Below are 17260 nucleotides of genomic sequence, written 5' to 3'. Positions count from 1 at the left end.
TGTACTTATGTGAATGACATGAATGATTTGAAAAGTGCTTTTCCTGGAAATGAGGTCATGGTTAGTGACCACTTCTCAGGGAATGGTTTCTCATTTGTATCTTTTGCTTAAAATGTCAGCATAGGTTTTCAGAAACATTTTGTTAATATGAGAGAAGAATAGAAGTGCAAAGATTGCAATAAGAACTACTGCTGGATACTTTTCTCCAGCTGAGAGTTCCACAATAGGTTCCAAGAGACCTCCTTCTTTTGAAATTATTGCCTCAGTTTGTGGAATTTGTCACATAGAATCTACTGGATTTGGTGTGACACTGAAGTTCAAAAAAAAAAAAAAAATGATTGCCACAAACACGAATGGTGACTCCTACTCCTACTATGGTGAACTCTTTAGTGATACTGCTTACAGAATGATACAGGAAAATGTCCCAAACATTTATACCTTTACACTAGAAACAATACCTAAGTTTAAAAGAAAAAGAGCCCAGTATTTCAATAAAAGATACTATACTTTGAAGGGTATAAGCAAAACAAACTCAATGGTCTCTTTTAATCTGATTAATGGCATCAAAATGCCACCAAATTCCACCATCATTACTCCTTACACCTCTGCCTTGGAATCTAAGGATAGCAATAGCAACATCCCCCTCCATCCCCCGCTGCTACTTTAGAAGATATCCAATCTGTAGGACTAAAATTGGTGTTAGTCCCTAATCAGAAAACATCTAGTACTGCAGTTCCTTTGGTGTGGAATATTCATCCTTTGTTGCTACTGACAGTAGGTAATATTAGTAGTTATGAAGGACAGTCTTTGCTGCCTGGAGAAGATAATAATAGATACAAAAGATCTCTAAATATACAAATTTATGCAATGCTTTGTTTCATTCTGATTCTACTGAATCTTAAAACCTCTGTCCCACTAAGAAATTACTTTTTGAGTACTTCTTCTGCTGCATGATTAGATAGGTTTGGAAAGAAGACTGATCACACTAATTCCATTTATAGTTTGCTTTCCTTAAGAATAAAGTGACCTTAAATCTCACTTCCTGGATATAATTTATCTTCTCTTTCATTTCTTCACATATTTCAAAGAACACTGATGAAATTTCTTCTTAGGAAAAATTCCCACCCAGTATATTATACTGCTTTGATATTATACTGGAGGATAGTGATTGTGAATGTGCTTCAAGAATTTATGTTTTGGATTGTTTCAAAAAATAACTTTATTAGAATAAATATATTCAGATATTCCCCAAAAGACAAATGCAAATCATGCACAACATACAACTGGTGCTTTATATGATCTATCAAAAGAAAAAGCTTGAGATATACAAACAAAAGAAAGTAAGTTGTAACTTCTAGAGAGGAAAACAAGAACTTTGATAATGGTTCCACTGTCTTCCAAGACATAGATGACCGTGAGAGTACCAGACTTTCTAATAATGAAAGTTGGAATTTTTCTTCTATTTTCTTTCTGATAAAACATATTTTGAAGAAAATACAAAAAAAAATGTTAATGTAATTCTCTCTGAAAATTCTGACAGGAAATAATCACCATTCATTTTTCTTTTCAGACACAGAATCACAATGGATACTTCTATTCATGCTACAAAAAGCAGTCTTAGCTTTCTTAAGAAATACAAAGCTCCAATTGTTTACAAGTTATTTATTCCCATAGAGGCAAATACTACCACCTCCAAAACATCTGTTTTAACTGAAGATGGAACAGATTTATTATCATATATCCAAGGCTTAGTGCTTATCTTTTAGTTCTGTTTTTCACTGATTCCTATAAAAACACAGAATTTTTAATCAATACAGGTATTGATTACTTCTTTTCTGAAATGTATCTTCCATTAAGGCAAAATGTCTACTCTTTTATTTAGGACAAAGGTAACATTGACCCTGTCTTCTGTAATCAGAAAGTGTCATGTCTCTAAGGATTTTATATATACACTATTGATTGCTTGAAACTCCCATTCTAATGCTAATGTACTACTGAAGGAGATATTCTCTTGATATTCAAAAAGCTAAAAACCTACAACACTCCCATGCAGATGCCCCAGCTGTTGGTCTAAAGTTCCTGAGTTCTCAGGAGCTAGGTTCAGCTGTCTCTGTGGATTTCCCCCTCATGATAACTGATTTCTCTCTTGCTCATAATCCTTCCTCCCTCTCTTTACCTGGACTCCCAGAGCTCAGTCTGGTGCTTGGCTGTAGATCTCCCTGTGTAGCTTTGTCTGTTTGAGGGGCCCCTGGCAGAGGGACCAGCATCCATCCCTGATTCATGCCCTGGCTTTTTGGACCCCATTCCCTATAGTGGGATGCCTTGCTCAGCCTTGATGCAGGGGATAGGAGTTTGGTCCTGCCTCAACTTAATGTGCCAGACTTTGTTGGTTCCCAGTGGGAGATCTTACTGGAAGGAGTGGATGGAGGATGGGCTAAGAAGAGGAAATGAGGGAGGGGAAACTGCGGTAGGTAGGAATGAATAAAATATTAAAGAAAAAAAAACTCACATCACTCAACAATGTTAAAAACCAGCATCTTCAGAGCCCATTTTCAGACCAAATTCACTTAATTGGTAGAATTGTTTCAACAGAGAAAAAATACTATACATCAAATAATATTAAATGATTTTGGTCTACACTGCTTCCCAAGCTGATGTCACTAGCTCTTCCAACAGTACAGCTAACATTAAACTTAATATATCCTCTACTGTTAACATTAGGGACAACATGTTTGGTACTGATCTTCTAGCAATAATAAGTAAAAACCAAAGAAAAACTTCATTAAATTTTCTATTATTTTTAACCTAATGAACAAGACTTCTATTGCAATGTAAGATATGACTAAAGCTTCCACAGTGGAAGACACAAATGTGAATTATGTCACTCTATAGATGCAAATGTAATAGTGATAGTACAGTTATCTAAATGGAAACAAAACCTCTATAAAATGTTGGATTCAGGACATATCTTGAGAATAAATATATTATTTCTGATAAGCCAGTCAATAAAGATTCTATCCATGCCTCAAAAGCTGCTATTAAAGCTTTCACATAGTCTAGGATATCTCCCAAGTAGATCATGAAACCAACCCCATGAGAATATTCATACCTCCTACTAAAGAATCTTCATCTTATCCAAGAGACAATAGAAGGGAAGGAATTTAATATAGCCGGTCCTGGAAAGATAAAATACTGAATTTCAAGTGCCAAGAAGTAAGAATATTATTCACAAACTCATTGCTGAGAAAGAAAGTCTATTGACTAGAATGTAGAGGAAGACACATATTAAGATATTATAGTCATCAGTTACATATAAAGACAATTACTATAAATGTCTACACTGCTGAAAATGTCATTTTTCTTGTGAAGAATGAAACAATGATTCCTGAGAACAGCACATCCTAAGACATGTGCCCAACATTCCAACCATTGTGTAGAAAGATGACAAGACAGAAATGTTAGCAGACAACTCCACAATGAGGAGTCTCCTAGTGTCTCTGATGATGGGAATGTTTTTGAGTGAAGAAGACATCGAACATGTAACTTCTTTGGTGACCCTATATGAATGATAACCAATTCAGTTAAAATTAGTAAATCCCCTGTCTGTAGTGTCACATGCCTTTAATTCTATTACTTGAGAGGCAGAAGCAGGTGGACTTCAGTGAGTTCAGAATGAGTCTGGTCTACCTAGTAAATTTCAGAACAACCAGGACTACATAGCAAGAGCCTATCTTGAGTGGGGGAAACAAAAATCAGCAATTAATCTTTTCAATTGTTAACACAAAAATGGGAAGATGCATAAACTCTTTCTAAAAAGAAATTCTGGTGTCTAGTTGAGATACTGTTTGTCACCTAGTTGATTCTTTGAAAATTGCATATGCCATATCTCCAGGTGTCTTTCAAGATACTCTCTGCACAGATGAAGTCTCAACAATGGACGTCATTGTGATGTCAGCTTTGCAAAGCTTCTAAGATGTTATCCCAGGAAATCATAAATGTGCCTTCCTACAAACTGAACAAGAATATTACCATTTTTGCTAACAGATTCCACTTTTCAACCTAAGACATTTTTTAATCATGAACCCAAAGAAGTTACTGCTAATAGGAATGGATAAGCACTTGGACAAATACCTCAAAATTCACCCAAATAAAAGATACACATCAGCTGAGCAAGCTTTGGTTAACACTGCCAAAATAAGACTTAACAGTAGTTGTAACCTGAAAACCTTCCTGAGAAAAGATAAAGTGTACCAAATGGTTAGAATCGAAACTCCAACTATGAGGAGGCTAATATGCATGTTATATAAAAACTTAAATATGGTAATTAAGTCTGTTTTTAAATCAGGTAATGTCTGTGATGCCAATCATCTACAAAGAAATATAGTTCTTCACATTGTATTTCCTGAAGGAAGTAGTCTGTTTTGGGACTTTTAAAACTCACCACATACTTTGTGAACTTTAACAAATTATATACAAGGTAAAGTATTTCTTTCAAACATGAAGGGCTTGGAAAGCAGAGATAATGAGAGAACACTTGCCTTTAGAGAAATGAGTGCAACAATCAATGTGACTGTATCTCACAGCAATACTAGTAATAAAAGGGTTGATGTAACCATAAAAATAATTCTGAAAGTTAAATGCTATTTTGAATTTAGCATTGATGAAGATGGAATTATCTCTTCATCTGGCATAGCTTGCTGGAGAATACATGAAAGACCGTTTTCTTCATGGTTCCAATTCTGTTTAACACACAAGCAATCTATCATATACAACAGCTAATTTAGAGAATGACTTTATTCTATGTATTTCTCTATTAATTAATGATACCTATTTAAAAACAAATAATCTGGACCTGTTCCTATCTTACAACTTCCTTATCTGGGACACTGAGGGCATTCCTATACCAACAAAGACACTGGGGGATGGTATGATGATGTGAACCTATATTCCTCACATTAATGAAGAAAATATGGAAAGCCTTACCAATCTAAATTTATTTTTATTATTATTATTATTATTATTGATCATGCCTACATAAAAATAAAATGTCCCTCTCAGAAGAAAAAAAAGCTGACTGAAGCCTTGCTACATAATCATCTTTTCTATTTTTAATTCTTTACCAAAAGTGCTTTTAAACTTTGAACATTTGAGCACCATGAATCTCAGAGAAGAATGTGGCTCTGCCTCCCAAAGAACAGTCACTTATTTGTAAAATAACTGATCTCAAAAAGATGCCAATACATCAGTCCTTCAGAGTTTCCATTACTGATACAAAGTCACAGAATACTTAGCAAGCTTGAGTGTGTCTGTGTCAAGGGCACCAGTGCCATATCAGAAGGCACATGCCTGTAAGCACAAATATGTTAAGTCCTAGGTCCTTTCAAAATAAAGCTTTTAGTGTGGATTTTTATTTTATAATCAGAACTCTGTCATCTTGTCATCTTTTCCTCTAATATTAATAATTATTCTAGTAAATGTCTAATTTCAGCCAGGAAACAGCCTCTGGGGCAAGCTTTTGTCATAACCTGGGTAGTTGATGTAACAATACCCATGATGACCAGTGCTTTAGTCACTATACTGATCACTGCTCACCTGCTCAGGGATGCCACTAAGCTCAGAGCAAAGACCTGTGAGAGTGTGCTCAGTGCTCCTGTGCCCCATGGCTGAAAATGGATCACCCGAAATTTATTCTCATCCACCAAGAGAGACCAGTAAAACACCAACAGAAGCAGCCATTTTCTTCGGGGCTGACAACACCGTTCCTAAATCAGAAACAACAATTACCTCTGAAGGAGACCACATTACTTCAGTAAATGAATGCACACCAGATGGTGATTTTTCTACTACAGCCAACAAGCTCACACCTACAAAGGAAAAAGTCAAGTTAGAAGATGATATTGAGCCCACCCTGAAGTCAACAACTCCTCCAGAGAAAGAAATGACTGCTCCAACTGAAACTACAAACTCCAAAGCGAAGGAGTCAATTACTGAAAATTTCGTTCCAGTGAAAATGGGAAACATCTCAACCCCAGTTGGTACTGTTTCTTTAATAGATTTTTCTAGTAACATGGCAAAAGAAGATATCATCTTAGCCACCATTGACACAGGAGACAAAGTCCTACCTACTACTGAGCTCTCTGGCATCTTGCAGGACAACACTACCGATTCGGTGGACACCTCCCCACTTCCAGATGAAAACACAGAAACTGGTATTAGTTCTTCAACCACTTCCAATGACCCTGATGATGGCACTGTCCAGGTCACCGACTCCTTGAGTCCTGAGGCTGAGATACTGTCCTCTACTGAAAAAGAGGTCGCCACCACTCCAGACATAACCAAAGTTACAGAAGAGAACATAACTGAAATTGAGCTGATTGTTCCAGAGGATAGCCCCAAAACTGTGACTAAACTAACTGACTCAGATGAGGAAAAATTCATCACTGTTTTTGAACTCACTAACTCTGCTGAAAAAGCCAAAGATAACCCAGAAGACACTTTCACTGATGAGGAATCAACTGATGGAGTTAATGATTGGATGGAGAAAGAGACTACTATGAATGAAGCAGAGACCCATTCTGTGTTGCTTACTGCTGTTGAATCCAGGTATGACTTCATTGTTCCTGCCTCAGAAACCACAGACATTATGGAGGAACCAACCGATGACACAACAGAAGATCTGTGTGATAATGATACAACAGAATTTGCAACTAAGGTCACAGAGATTCCTGTAGTGACCACTATAGTAGACACCCCTAAACACAAGGAGGACTCTTCTACCACTGACACAGGTATCTTCCAATTGCTGAAAGAAGATCCCGATGAACTGATGATGTAGAAGCAACAACATAAGGGAAGCCACGTAGAAGTACACAATGAATTAAAAGATAGTCTTAATGTCTAAGAAGTTACCCAAAAAGAAAAATCTTGAAAAGAAAAAATAAAAAATAATGTGGGCACTGAAGGCAAGTATTAGAAAATACAGATGTTTACAGATAGAGGTCATGTAGCAGAATATATCTAAGGACAATTTTAAAACCAGCAATCTCAGTACTTTCCTGGATATCATGGCTTATTAAACAAAAACTTACCTTAATGCAAAATATTCCACACTAGATTGTTAAGAAATGAAAAGAGCAACCCATTTCTTGCTACATTTAATATGTCATTTCAGCTAATTCTAAATATTATACTTTAGTAAAATTAAGGCTATAACATTAATCAAGTAACATGTAAAAATTACTGAAGCATTAAAAAGTTTTCTGAAACTTGTATTCTAAAATTTTCCTTGTTAATATCATAAATGTGATTCTCTTCTATTAGAATATATATTTGAAACCCTCACTAATGTAAGAATTAAAGCTTTCTTGTAATTGCTTAACACCCATGAATAGTGTGCAAAATACTTCTTGACTCATATTTGATGCTAACTAAAACAAAATATTAGTTTTACATATGTGTTTATTTGAAAAATAATGTATAAACATGAATCGGTTTAATATTTTTCCTGTTAAGATTTATAACCTGAATTTTTGTCATTTTTTTCAGATCCTCAACATTGAATATTGTACTCTTCTTAGGCAGTTGGTTAGCAATTCTAGGATGCAAATCTTCATCTTTTTTTTTTTTTCTGATACAGACTTCCCAAATGGGTCTGCTGTCAGTGTGATGATTCTCCTCAATAAATCATTCTGGAAGCAACTGGTTTACTGTGTGTGATGTGTTTGATATTTCATAATCTTAAGAGTCATATAGTAAATATTAAAAGGCTTGCTTAAAAAACAGAAATAGTATTATTCTATACATATCCATTTTTAAAATTGGAAAGTAAGGCACATGAAAGCAAATATTGTTTATGAGAGGAGGTTTAAATAGACTCTGGATGAGGATAAACATGGTACTGTGTTTAAACCCACAAACAAACATTTCATATGAGATTAAATGTACTTCTGGTCATGGATATCATGGTATATCTCCAAACAATCACTTACAGGGGAAATTAATTGGAATACTATTTAAAATATACTCTAAAACTTAAAAAAATTTCCATAAATAAGGATGATAAATTCATCTAAGCATATAACAAGACAAAAGATTGACATATATAACAGGAAATAGTCAAAATTGTATACAAGATATAATAATAATTGAAAACAAAATAACCAGAAAAATTGCATTATACTTGGTAATGAAAAGACAATTACCCTTGTTACATAAGTACTTCCCAAAGAAATTCTCACCAACATGACTGCCAAAGCATGAGCTGAGCAAGGACAATAGTAAGGCATACCAAAGTGGACAGAAAACACTCACCCACAACATGGCATCAACCCTACACAACCCTATACAAAGAACTGCAAGCAACTAAAAAAATGCTAAGAGCAGAAGAAATTTTCCCCAATGGAAGAGCACGCCAGTTTGTTTTCTATGCCAAATGATCATTTCTGTAAACATACAAGTAACATAATAAAGACTAAGCAGGTTGTATATATATATATATATATATATATATATATATATATATATATATTGCATGTAGGAGGCATGTAATAATAATTAATGGAAAAAAGAGGACATGGATTTGAGAGAAGGAAAAGTATATGAGAGGTCTCCTGTCTCTCATTTCCTCATCCCCAGTAAATTTAAAGTTTTTGTCATAACATCTTTACATTTTAAAAACCCTAAGAACCCATAGGACCAATCTGCCCTCATTTCTATAGTTCTTTCTTAACCCCAAGGTCAAGTAAGTAACATAATATAACTTGATTATAATGTAATTTGATTACATCACATACATTTCTGTAAATGACAATCATATCTTTTTTAAAGTCATGATAGTAACTGATAGGCCACTATTTAGAAAAACAGACAACTTGACACATAAAATTAACCCCACATTTTATATAAATATAGTTAAAATGTCATATATGACTACTGGTTCATATACCCTGAGCTAATTTCACTGGAATTAATATATTGATTACCTGATAATGACAGAGAGTCTACAGTTTATACACTACAAAAATTAATAATTCTCTCAACAATTTAAACATACTTAAAATATCTTGGTGCAAGAGAAAGAGCTGTGGACACCAGCAGTAGGTTCAAAGGCTAGATCCTGAAACTATCTAGTCACATATCTTCCCAAGCCTCAGTCACTTCATGAGCAAAATATCTATACAAATCCCTACAGATCTGGATCTCCTCTCAGTTTGGTACCAGCTTGTTCTCATCCCAATGACCTGTGCTTTAAGAAGTGTTTGGAATCTATGGATAAATTGAAAAGCCCAGCAGTCAAGGAAACATTATGTCTAGTGGCCTCCAACTATCCCTTCAGATAAACAGCATGGTGGTCCTTCTCTATGCTCTAAATCTTTACAGTGTGAACTGATTCCTAGTGGATATGCCCTACTTGAACAAAACAGCATTGCAAATCTGATTGTCCACCAATAGACCTTCCAAGAAAATGTTTCTACTGATGTTTGACATTGCTGTGGAATCAAAGTTTACTGACATCAGAGGCTCACATTTTGTATTATTCAATACTTAGCACATGTTTGTGAGCAAGATATAAAAACCTATTATAAGGGATCATTATGAATCAAATAGTGAAGAGGGTGTTGACATGACTGCTATCATTTTTTTTCTTAGTTTCTGTCAAGGGAGGAAGCCAATGTCCTGGAATGCCAATAATGTTGAAGTAGAGATAATTTTATAACCACTTAAAATTCTCAAAAATTATTTTACCTTGAAAAACTAAAGATGCACACAAAAGAGGCTACCACTGTCATTTATTCCCTGATGCATCACAGTCTATGTTAGCACATTACCTTGTACATTGTACATACCAGGGTTAATTATCAAAATGCTCACTAGGTCTAGGATCTGTAGGGAGGTTGTACTAGTTACTGTTTTGCAATAACATGTTAAGAAAATATCTTGAGTGAAAGAGACAATTGACCAATGTATGGAGTTTTAATTACTATCAATAAGCCTCAGCTTTTCTGATGTGCACACATAATAATGAAGTTCACTGGAAAAAGATAAATAAATAAACAAATGTCAACTTTTGAAGACTGAACCACTCCCCCCATGTTGTGGGAACTAGTTAGGATGATCCCGGAAGAAATGGTAAAACAATAATTGTAATAATATTTTGTGTAGCAACATAAAAGGTACAAAAGAGAAAATGAATTCTTTATAAGGCAAGCATCTCCTGTTCTATCTCTGAAGCCTCCAGATTGCAGAGTCTGAGAAAGCTGACACAGCAGGACAAGCAGGAGACGGAGCTACTTGGTACGTGTTCTTGGGTCATTGTTTCAAATTTCAGAGGCTTTGTAGTCAGCTTTCTTTAGTCCTTGGTTATACATAGTTTATAAGTAGTTAAAGTGCTGTGAAAATCTCAAGCCTTGCTTTCCATAAAGTTTTAAGGTCAGCAATTCTATAATTAAAAATGGGGAGGCATGCGTCAAGAAGTTGTCACCTATAAATTTTATTTACTTTTATTAAACAGCAATAGTTTTTGGTAGAGATGAACACTGCTGCCTGGAATGCCAGAAAGCTTTAATATGGGATTTTGAGACAAAACTACCTGAGTAGAAACACAGTTTGTGTGACAGGATGTTAGCATGTTCTTCATATTCCCTCCTTGTTTAGTAAAGTAACCTCTTTCAAAAAACCCTCTAGTAACTACAAAATTATAGATCCAAAGATTAATTCTATATGTGAATTCGAGACAATGAAACAAGAACTTTTCTCTTTCATACCCTGTGTAATTTTTTAAGTACACAATTCTTAAATTTTGCTCATTTCTCTTAGTCTTGACATTTTTATTACAACTTGATAAATTCATCTTATATTATAAATATATATATATATACTCTGTAAGTTTTTCATTTAGACATAAATTATTTTTCTTTGGTTAATAGTATGCAGATAATACATCTACTTGTCTTATTATCACCAATGACCTATTATTCTTTTTCTTTTGTCTTGTCCTAGGGGACTCTCCAACAAGATGAAGGCCCTGGTTCTATGTGTTGTCATCTTAATCTTAAGTGCTTGCTTATCAGTAAGTGTAGAATACATGATTTTCTGCTCCTCATCACGAGGTACAAGTGCAGCCTGTTTAATTGAGAGCTGTTTAATTTCTGCCTTGGCACTTCATTTGAGCTTCTCTGTGGGTTTTCTGTCAACCTGCAAATGTGAATGTAATAGTTAACCTTTTGTCCCAGATATTAATGACCTTTTGAATTCTAAAGGTTTGTTTTCAGTTTTAAATTTTAGAGTTTGAAGACAGAATCTACTCCTGCAGTAGCACACCTACATAAAATTTAGGCCCAGTAGGTTTTTCAAAAGAAGAAATGTGTGAAACAGAAAAATGATTAAAGGGAGAAGTATAAGAGACCAGGAAGGTGACCCATCAGTAAGAACCTCTTGAGCATGAGGTCCCAAGTTTAAAGGTACAGAACCCATGTAAAATGCCAAAAATGACAGCACACTCCTGTAATCCCAGGGCTGTAAGACAGAAAGTAGAAATATGAAAATTCCTGAAGCACCACTGCCAGCTGGCTCAGCCTACACGGGAAATCTTCAGACCCTGTCACAAAACAAAAGGTGGAAGACACCTGACTGCTAACTTAGGACACTGTCCTCTGACACTTTTGCATACTCTGAAATATGTACCCATATTCCCTGGATTACCCATATGCATGAGCACATATGCACACAAACTAGCCAGCTAATTAAATTTTTAAAAGAAACACTATAAAATAAGCTTGTAAGCTATGAAAATTTTTCATAAGGATCAGCTAAGTAAAGAAAATCTAGGTGTGATAAGAACTTCTAAACACCAAGATGTCCTTGGTATCCTATATTTTTAGATCCATTCACCTAAACACTCTTACCTAACCAAGGTATAGTATCTTAAAGATGAAAGATACTGTTTTAGTTCAGGCCAGAAATGTACATATCATATGCATATAAAGCCAAATTAGAATCGCTATTAGACAACAACAAAGAGCAGGCTCTTGCCTTAAAGGACTCTTGGCATGGAAGCTCAGGGATAGACTCGCAAAGGAAAACAATACAATGACATTACTGCTGGACGTAGATCAGGGGAACCAGGTGACATTTGTTTGGGTTATACATCTGGGCTATGGTCAGGGTCTTGGAAAGCCTCAAATGTGCTGCCAAGGCAGCTGTGACTGCTCAGGGATTTAGGGGCTAGAAAGCAGTGTTAGGTCAAGTGGCACTAGGGTAAGATGAAGCTAAGATAATGTTACCTTGATCACTTCAGTACCTCATTTAAGATTTACTGCTGCAAATATAATCCTACAAAGAACCACACTTTACAGCAAAGCTTCTGCGATATTAACTTATGACTTCAATGACTGTGAAGAGGTTACTACATTACAGGTCCAAAGATTAATAACAATATATCTTGGCCTGCCTATAGCCTCCTTAACAGTGATTATTTGTATATTCTGTGTCTGATATAACATTCTTATGACTAAGCAATAAAATGTTTTGAAACACATTAGCAGACTTCTAGCTACTACCACACAAAAGACCAATAACATCAGATTATTTCTATTATTTCTATTATTGTTAATCTAATTAATTAATGAAGGAAGAGAATAACCCAAATATCAGTGTCTGGGAACCAGATGGTTCATAAAAAAAGCCTTACCTACAGTTGTTCTCTGTGGAAATAGTTATTCAATGGCAGTTAGACATGTTTGGCTCTGTAAAGTGATATCCTTCCTTCAACAGCAAAACCTGCCGAGGCCATAAGAAATAGTCCTACAATTTACTGTAGCCTGCCTTCCAAATGTATTTAAAAAATGTTTCTTGATTTATAACTTTCTTTTTTCTGCCATAAAAATCTCATGAAATTTTTTGCCACGTGGAAACCTGTAATTTTGGGTAATTTGAATCTGTGAATATGGCTATGGTCACACATATATGGCCCCAGGACAAACTATCTCTTATCCTCTTTGAAGTGAGAGGCATTGTATTGACAGTTTCAAGAACAGCATTTTAGGATTTATCCATGGAAGGTATCTTCTCTGTGGCCCTGTGATACAATGTGTCAAAGTCTGTTTCCCATACTCTGAAGGACCCTCTTTTGGAGTGTCTTTTGATGTCTCTTCCACAGAATCTGACAGGTTGCTTTCAACCTAATTCATGAAGATATTTCTTCTAAAACAGCTTTCAGGATTGGCATGTGAGTGCATTGGACACAGAATCAAAGGTCACCAAATTTAACACAATCTAGATCAGGGGTTCATGATCTGTGGGTTGCAAACCCATTGACAAGCCTTTACCTCCAAAAAAAATTTACTTTATGATGTATAAAATTAGCAAGTTTACAATTATGAAGTATCAATGAAAATGATTTCATGGTTGGGAGTCACACAGCATGAAGAAGTATATTAAAGGGTCACAGAGTTAGAAAGGTTGGGAATCGCTGCTCTAGACACTTCTCGTTTAGATGCAGCTCCCATCACATCTGCATGACTGGAGAAGTAAACCCTCCCACTAAAAGGACCTAGTTAAACATGTCATTCTTATAGAATGGTGTGTCTACTCCTTTAACTGGGAAAAGTTCTCTTCTGTTTAAAGATAACATTTTAAAAAATTGAGACTGTATTCTGTTCTATTCAAACTAATGAAAATACACTTATACACTCATAGATGATTTACAATCATATATGTCTCAAGATGCTATGCTTACTAAATCTAATTTAAGTTTTGCTTTCATCTCCTTTTAGCCTGCTGATGCACACAGGAGAAAAAAGCCAAGAGTAAGTTTTATATTTCTGGTTTTCTTTCACATTTTCAATCATGGTCAGAACACATTCATGCCAAGGAGTCAATAGATAGAAATAATTTCTATTATTGTTAATCTAATTAATTAAATGAAGGAAGAGAATAACCCAAATATCAGTGTCTGGGAACCAGATGGTTCATAAAAAAGCCTTACCTACAGTTGTTCTCTGTGGAAATGTTATTCAATGGCAGTTAGACATTTTGGCTCTGTAAAGTGATATCCTTCCTTCCGAAACCTGCCTGTTTCTTTGATGTACCGGGTATCTCTCTTTATAAATTGATAAGAAACAATTCCTATGAACATACAAGATGAAAATTGGCTTTCTTGTTTTAATCACTTGTATTCACTGAAAGAGGCGAGAATCATCAGGATTTTTCAAATGACAAATTCTGGTGTCAGCTCCACCATATCTGACTTACATAGCATTCATGAAGATTGGTGGTAAACTACACTGAGTGTGTGGGACCTGCAAATATTGAGTATGGTGTACTGCCACACCCCTTTCTGTTTTCTGCACTCCTGGATAATAAATCTGTTCTTAGGTACAAAAAAAAGCTTTCCTACCACCAGTGCTGTGGAAAGTAATATCTAGGCTTACTAACTCAGACTGTCTGACTGTTTAGAAGAGATGAAATAATTATTCTAAACCAATAGGGAAATGAATAAAAATTTTGATAACTTCCTTCTCTATTTCACTTTCTTTTCCATTATCTTATACTTTTCAAAGCACATGAATTCTGAAGAATGATCAGATATTTTGCTTTAGAATGGCCCCCAGTTTCTGATAATAAAGTTATGTGACATGTGACAGGCATATTTCTAGTACTTATCTCTCAACGATCCTAGAATCAGTTTTGCTTCCATGTACATAACTTTTGGAAGTAGGAAGAGAACAGTCACAGAGTACGCAGTCTTCATAGCTCATTTAAATGATTGTACCTTGTTTTATTTTGCTTCCCATTCTTACCAATTAATACAAATCTTGGTGGTAAATACCAAGAGGAGAAACAAAGTAGACATAAGGTTACCAGCCTCCTAGTAGTTCATCCCAAAGACTGAATGAGAGCTTCTATTCTGGAGACACACATAACATTGTATTAGTTCTGCTGTTCAAAGTACCAGTCCCTAAGGATTGTGTTCCTTTTCTCATTACTTTCAACCCAGTCTACAAGACATTATAATGATCAGAAATGCATAGCATCGAAGTAGACAAAAAATGATTCATAGAGAGCAAAATGGACAGTCACATTTGTATTCCTAAGAATAAGTCTCTGATCTCAATCTTAGGAATGAGAGCTACGTTCTAATGCAATTTTTTTAGTGTCTTGTTAAAATCCTGAATAAATGAAGTTAAATGGTGCCCATAATATTGTTAAAAGAATACATTCACAGAGTACACACAGTGAAATTTCTTTGTGAATTAAATGGGATAAATTTAGAATCTCTGAGGTTTCTAGTTGCTTGAAAACACACTGCATTAAAACTTAAATTCTACAGGAATCATGATGTACAACATCCAAAACCTTTCTGTAGTGATTGACCACAATCTTTCAACAGAGAAGTTTTTATAGACCAATTTCTAGGGAAACTTCAATACAAATACTAGGATTTGAGAACATCAGAAATACAATTTTCTTTCCTATGTTTCACCATAATCCAAAGCCATATTAGGTGAGCACCCATTCTGTTAATTACTCATGAAACCAGGTTAGAAGAACTGCATAATTTTAGAAGTAATGGTTAAAGATTGATTTCAGTTTATGTCTTCCATCCTTACCAAAACAATTATTGATTTTTGATTTTTGCTTTTCTTTCCCTCTCTCTCTCTCTCTCTCTCTCTCTCTCTCTCTCTCTCTCTCTCTCTCTCTCTGTCTCTCTCTCTCTCTGCCCCTGAAGCCTAGTCACATTTCTGAAGAGAAAGCTAGATTATCTAAACCCAAATCTCCTGAAAACCTAAAAACTCTGGAGAAGCAAGTGAACCACAAAATGTCTGGAAAATCTAAAGCAGCTAAACACTTGGCCCATGCTTCCAATCTTCTTGGTCCCCGGTCTCCTCAAGTACAAAGACTCCCACACAGAAGCCATACCCCTCATGGAAGTCCTCAGTCCCCTTTTAGAAACACAAAACCCTGTCTTTCACGCTTGTGCTTATACCGCAGACCACCCATTGGCCCTCCTTTTCGCTTTGGTGCACTTGTCCTCCCCAACCACCCAAAGCGACAGCGTTGCAAACCATCCATTTCTGCTCCACCAACTATGGTTGCCATCACTACTACTTCCACTGCTTCTGGTGGCAAAAATACAAGTGTCAGTCCTACCATTCCACTTAGCACCTTCCAGCCAAATGCTTCCACAAACGCTGTGGCAACTGAGGTTATCTCAACTACCAAGAATGCTACTACCACAACAGAGGCAGGTCACAGCACCCTATCCCCTTCAAATAACACCATGCCAACTGCTACAAGTAGCAAAACTCCCAATGCTATACTTACCACTATCCCAACTGCTACAGGTAACAGCACTCTAAGTGTTACAAATGTCAGCAGCCCTGAAGTGGTTGGCAACATTACAGCAAACTAGACTTCATCACTGTCTGAAATAGCAAATATACCAAAGTACAAGACATGGCAGACCAAGGTAAAAACAGTTTCAATGTGCTTTCTAACTACAAGAATGCATGCATATGCATAAGTATGAGAGAAAGTGTGTGTGTGTGTGTGTGTGTGTGTGTGTGTGTGTGTGTGTGTGTGAGCACGCTTGTGTGACAAGATTTTTCTTGGCACAGTGAATGAAAAGAATAAAAGACAATTTATAGAAATGTCTGAATTAGAAGTTCTTATTCCCATTCATAGTTGAACAAGTCCAGTTGAGCTTCTAGCAGTTTCTGTCATATCTGCAAAGCACCCCTCACTGGTTCCCACAGAAGAAATGAACTGAACATCAAAACATGTGCATGTGTTTTGACTTTCTGTTCCAATACTAAAATATACCTGCTTGCTTTTTATTAAATCCTTAGCAAATCTGTTCCTTTGCACTTCAAAGTTTATCAAAAATTTTAACATGTGCATTGAGCAAAGAGGATGTTTTTTTTTTCACTACAGTAAGCACCTACTGAACTCTAAGAAGGCAAGAAAGTAGTGTGAAAGATATTAGGAAATATTAGTCATTAAGAATATAAATTTCAGAAAAATAAAACCAATGGAAACGCAAGCAGAATGATACTGCTTAACAAGATCCTTCCAAAGGAATACTAAAATGTAGGACAATAGCATATACAGCTCTTATTTCTGAGTACAGAGTTTCTAACTTGAGTGGATATATTTAGCCCAATTACATAAGATTAAATTATGTTGATAGATGTCAGCTCTTGAAACAGATAAAGTTCCTTATATTAAGTCTAACTTACTGTTCAGAACAACCTTGAGAAGC

At 35.6% G+C, this 17260-nt stretch overlaps 1 protein-coding gene across 1 annotated transcript; it reads left to right on the top strand.

The window, feature by feature from the left end:
- The first annotated feature begins 5630 nt into the window (after positions 1-5630).
- On the top strand, positions 5631-6958 carry Cabs1 (calcium binding protein, spermatid associated 1). Its single transcript, XM_051198219.1, has one exon. The coding sequence runs from the start codon at positions 5660-5662 to the stop codon at positions 6833-6835; it is 1176 nt and encodes a 391-aa protein (XP_051054176.1). The 5' UTR covers positions 5631-5659; the 3' UTR covers positions 6836-6958.
- The last annotated feature ends 10302 nt before the right edge of the window (positions 6959-17260 follow it).

Source organism: Phodopus roborovskii, unplaced genomic scaffold (assembly GCF_943737965.1).
Source record: "Phodopus roborovskii unplaced genomic scaffold, PHOROB, whole genome shotgun sequence".
Lineage (NCBI taxonomy): Eukaryota > Metazoa > Chordata > Mammalia > Rodentia > Cricetidae > Phodopus > Phodopus roborovskii.
This window is presented reverse-complemented; position numbering and strand designations above follow the sequence as displayed.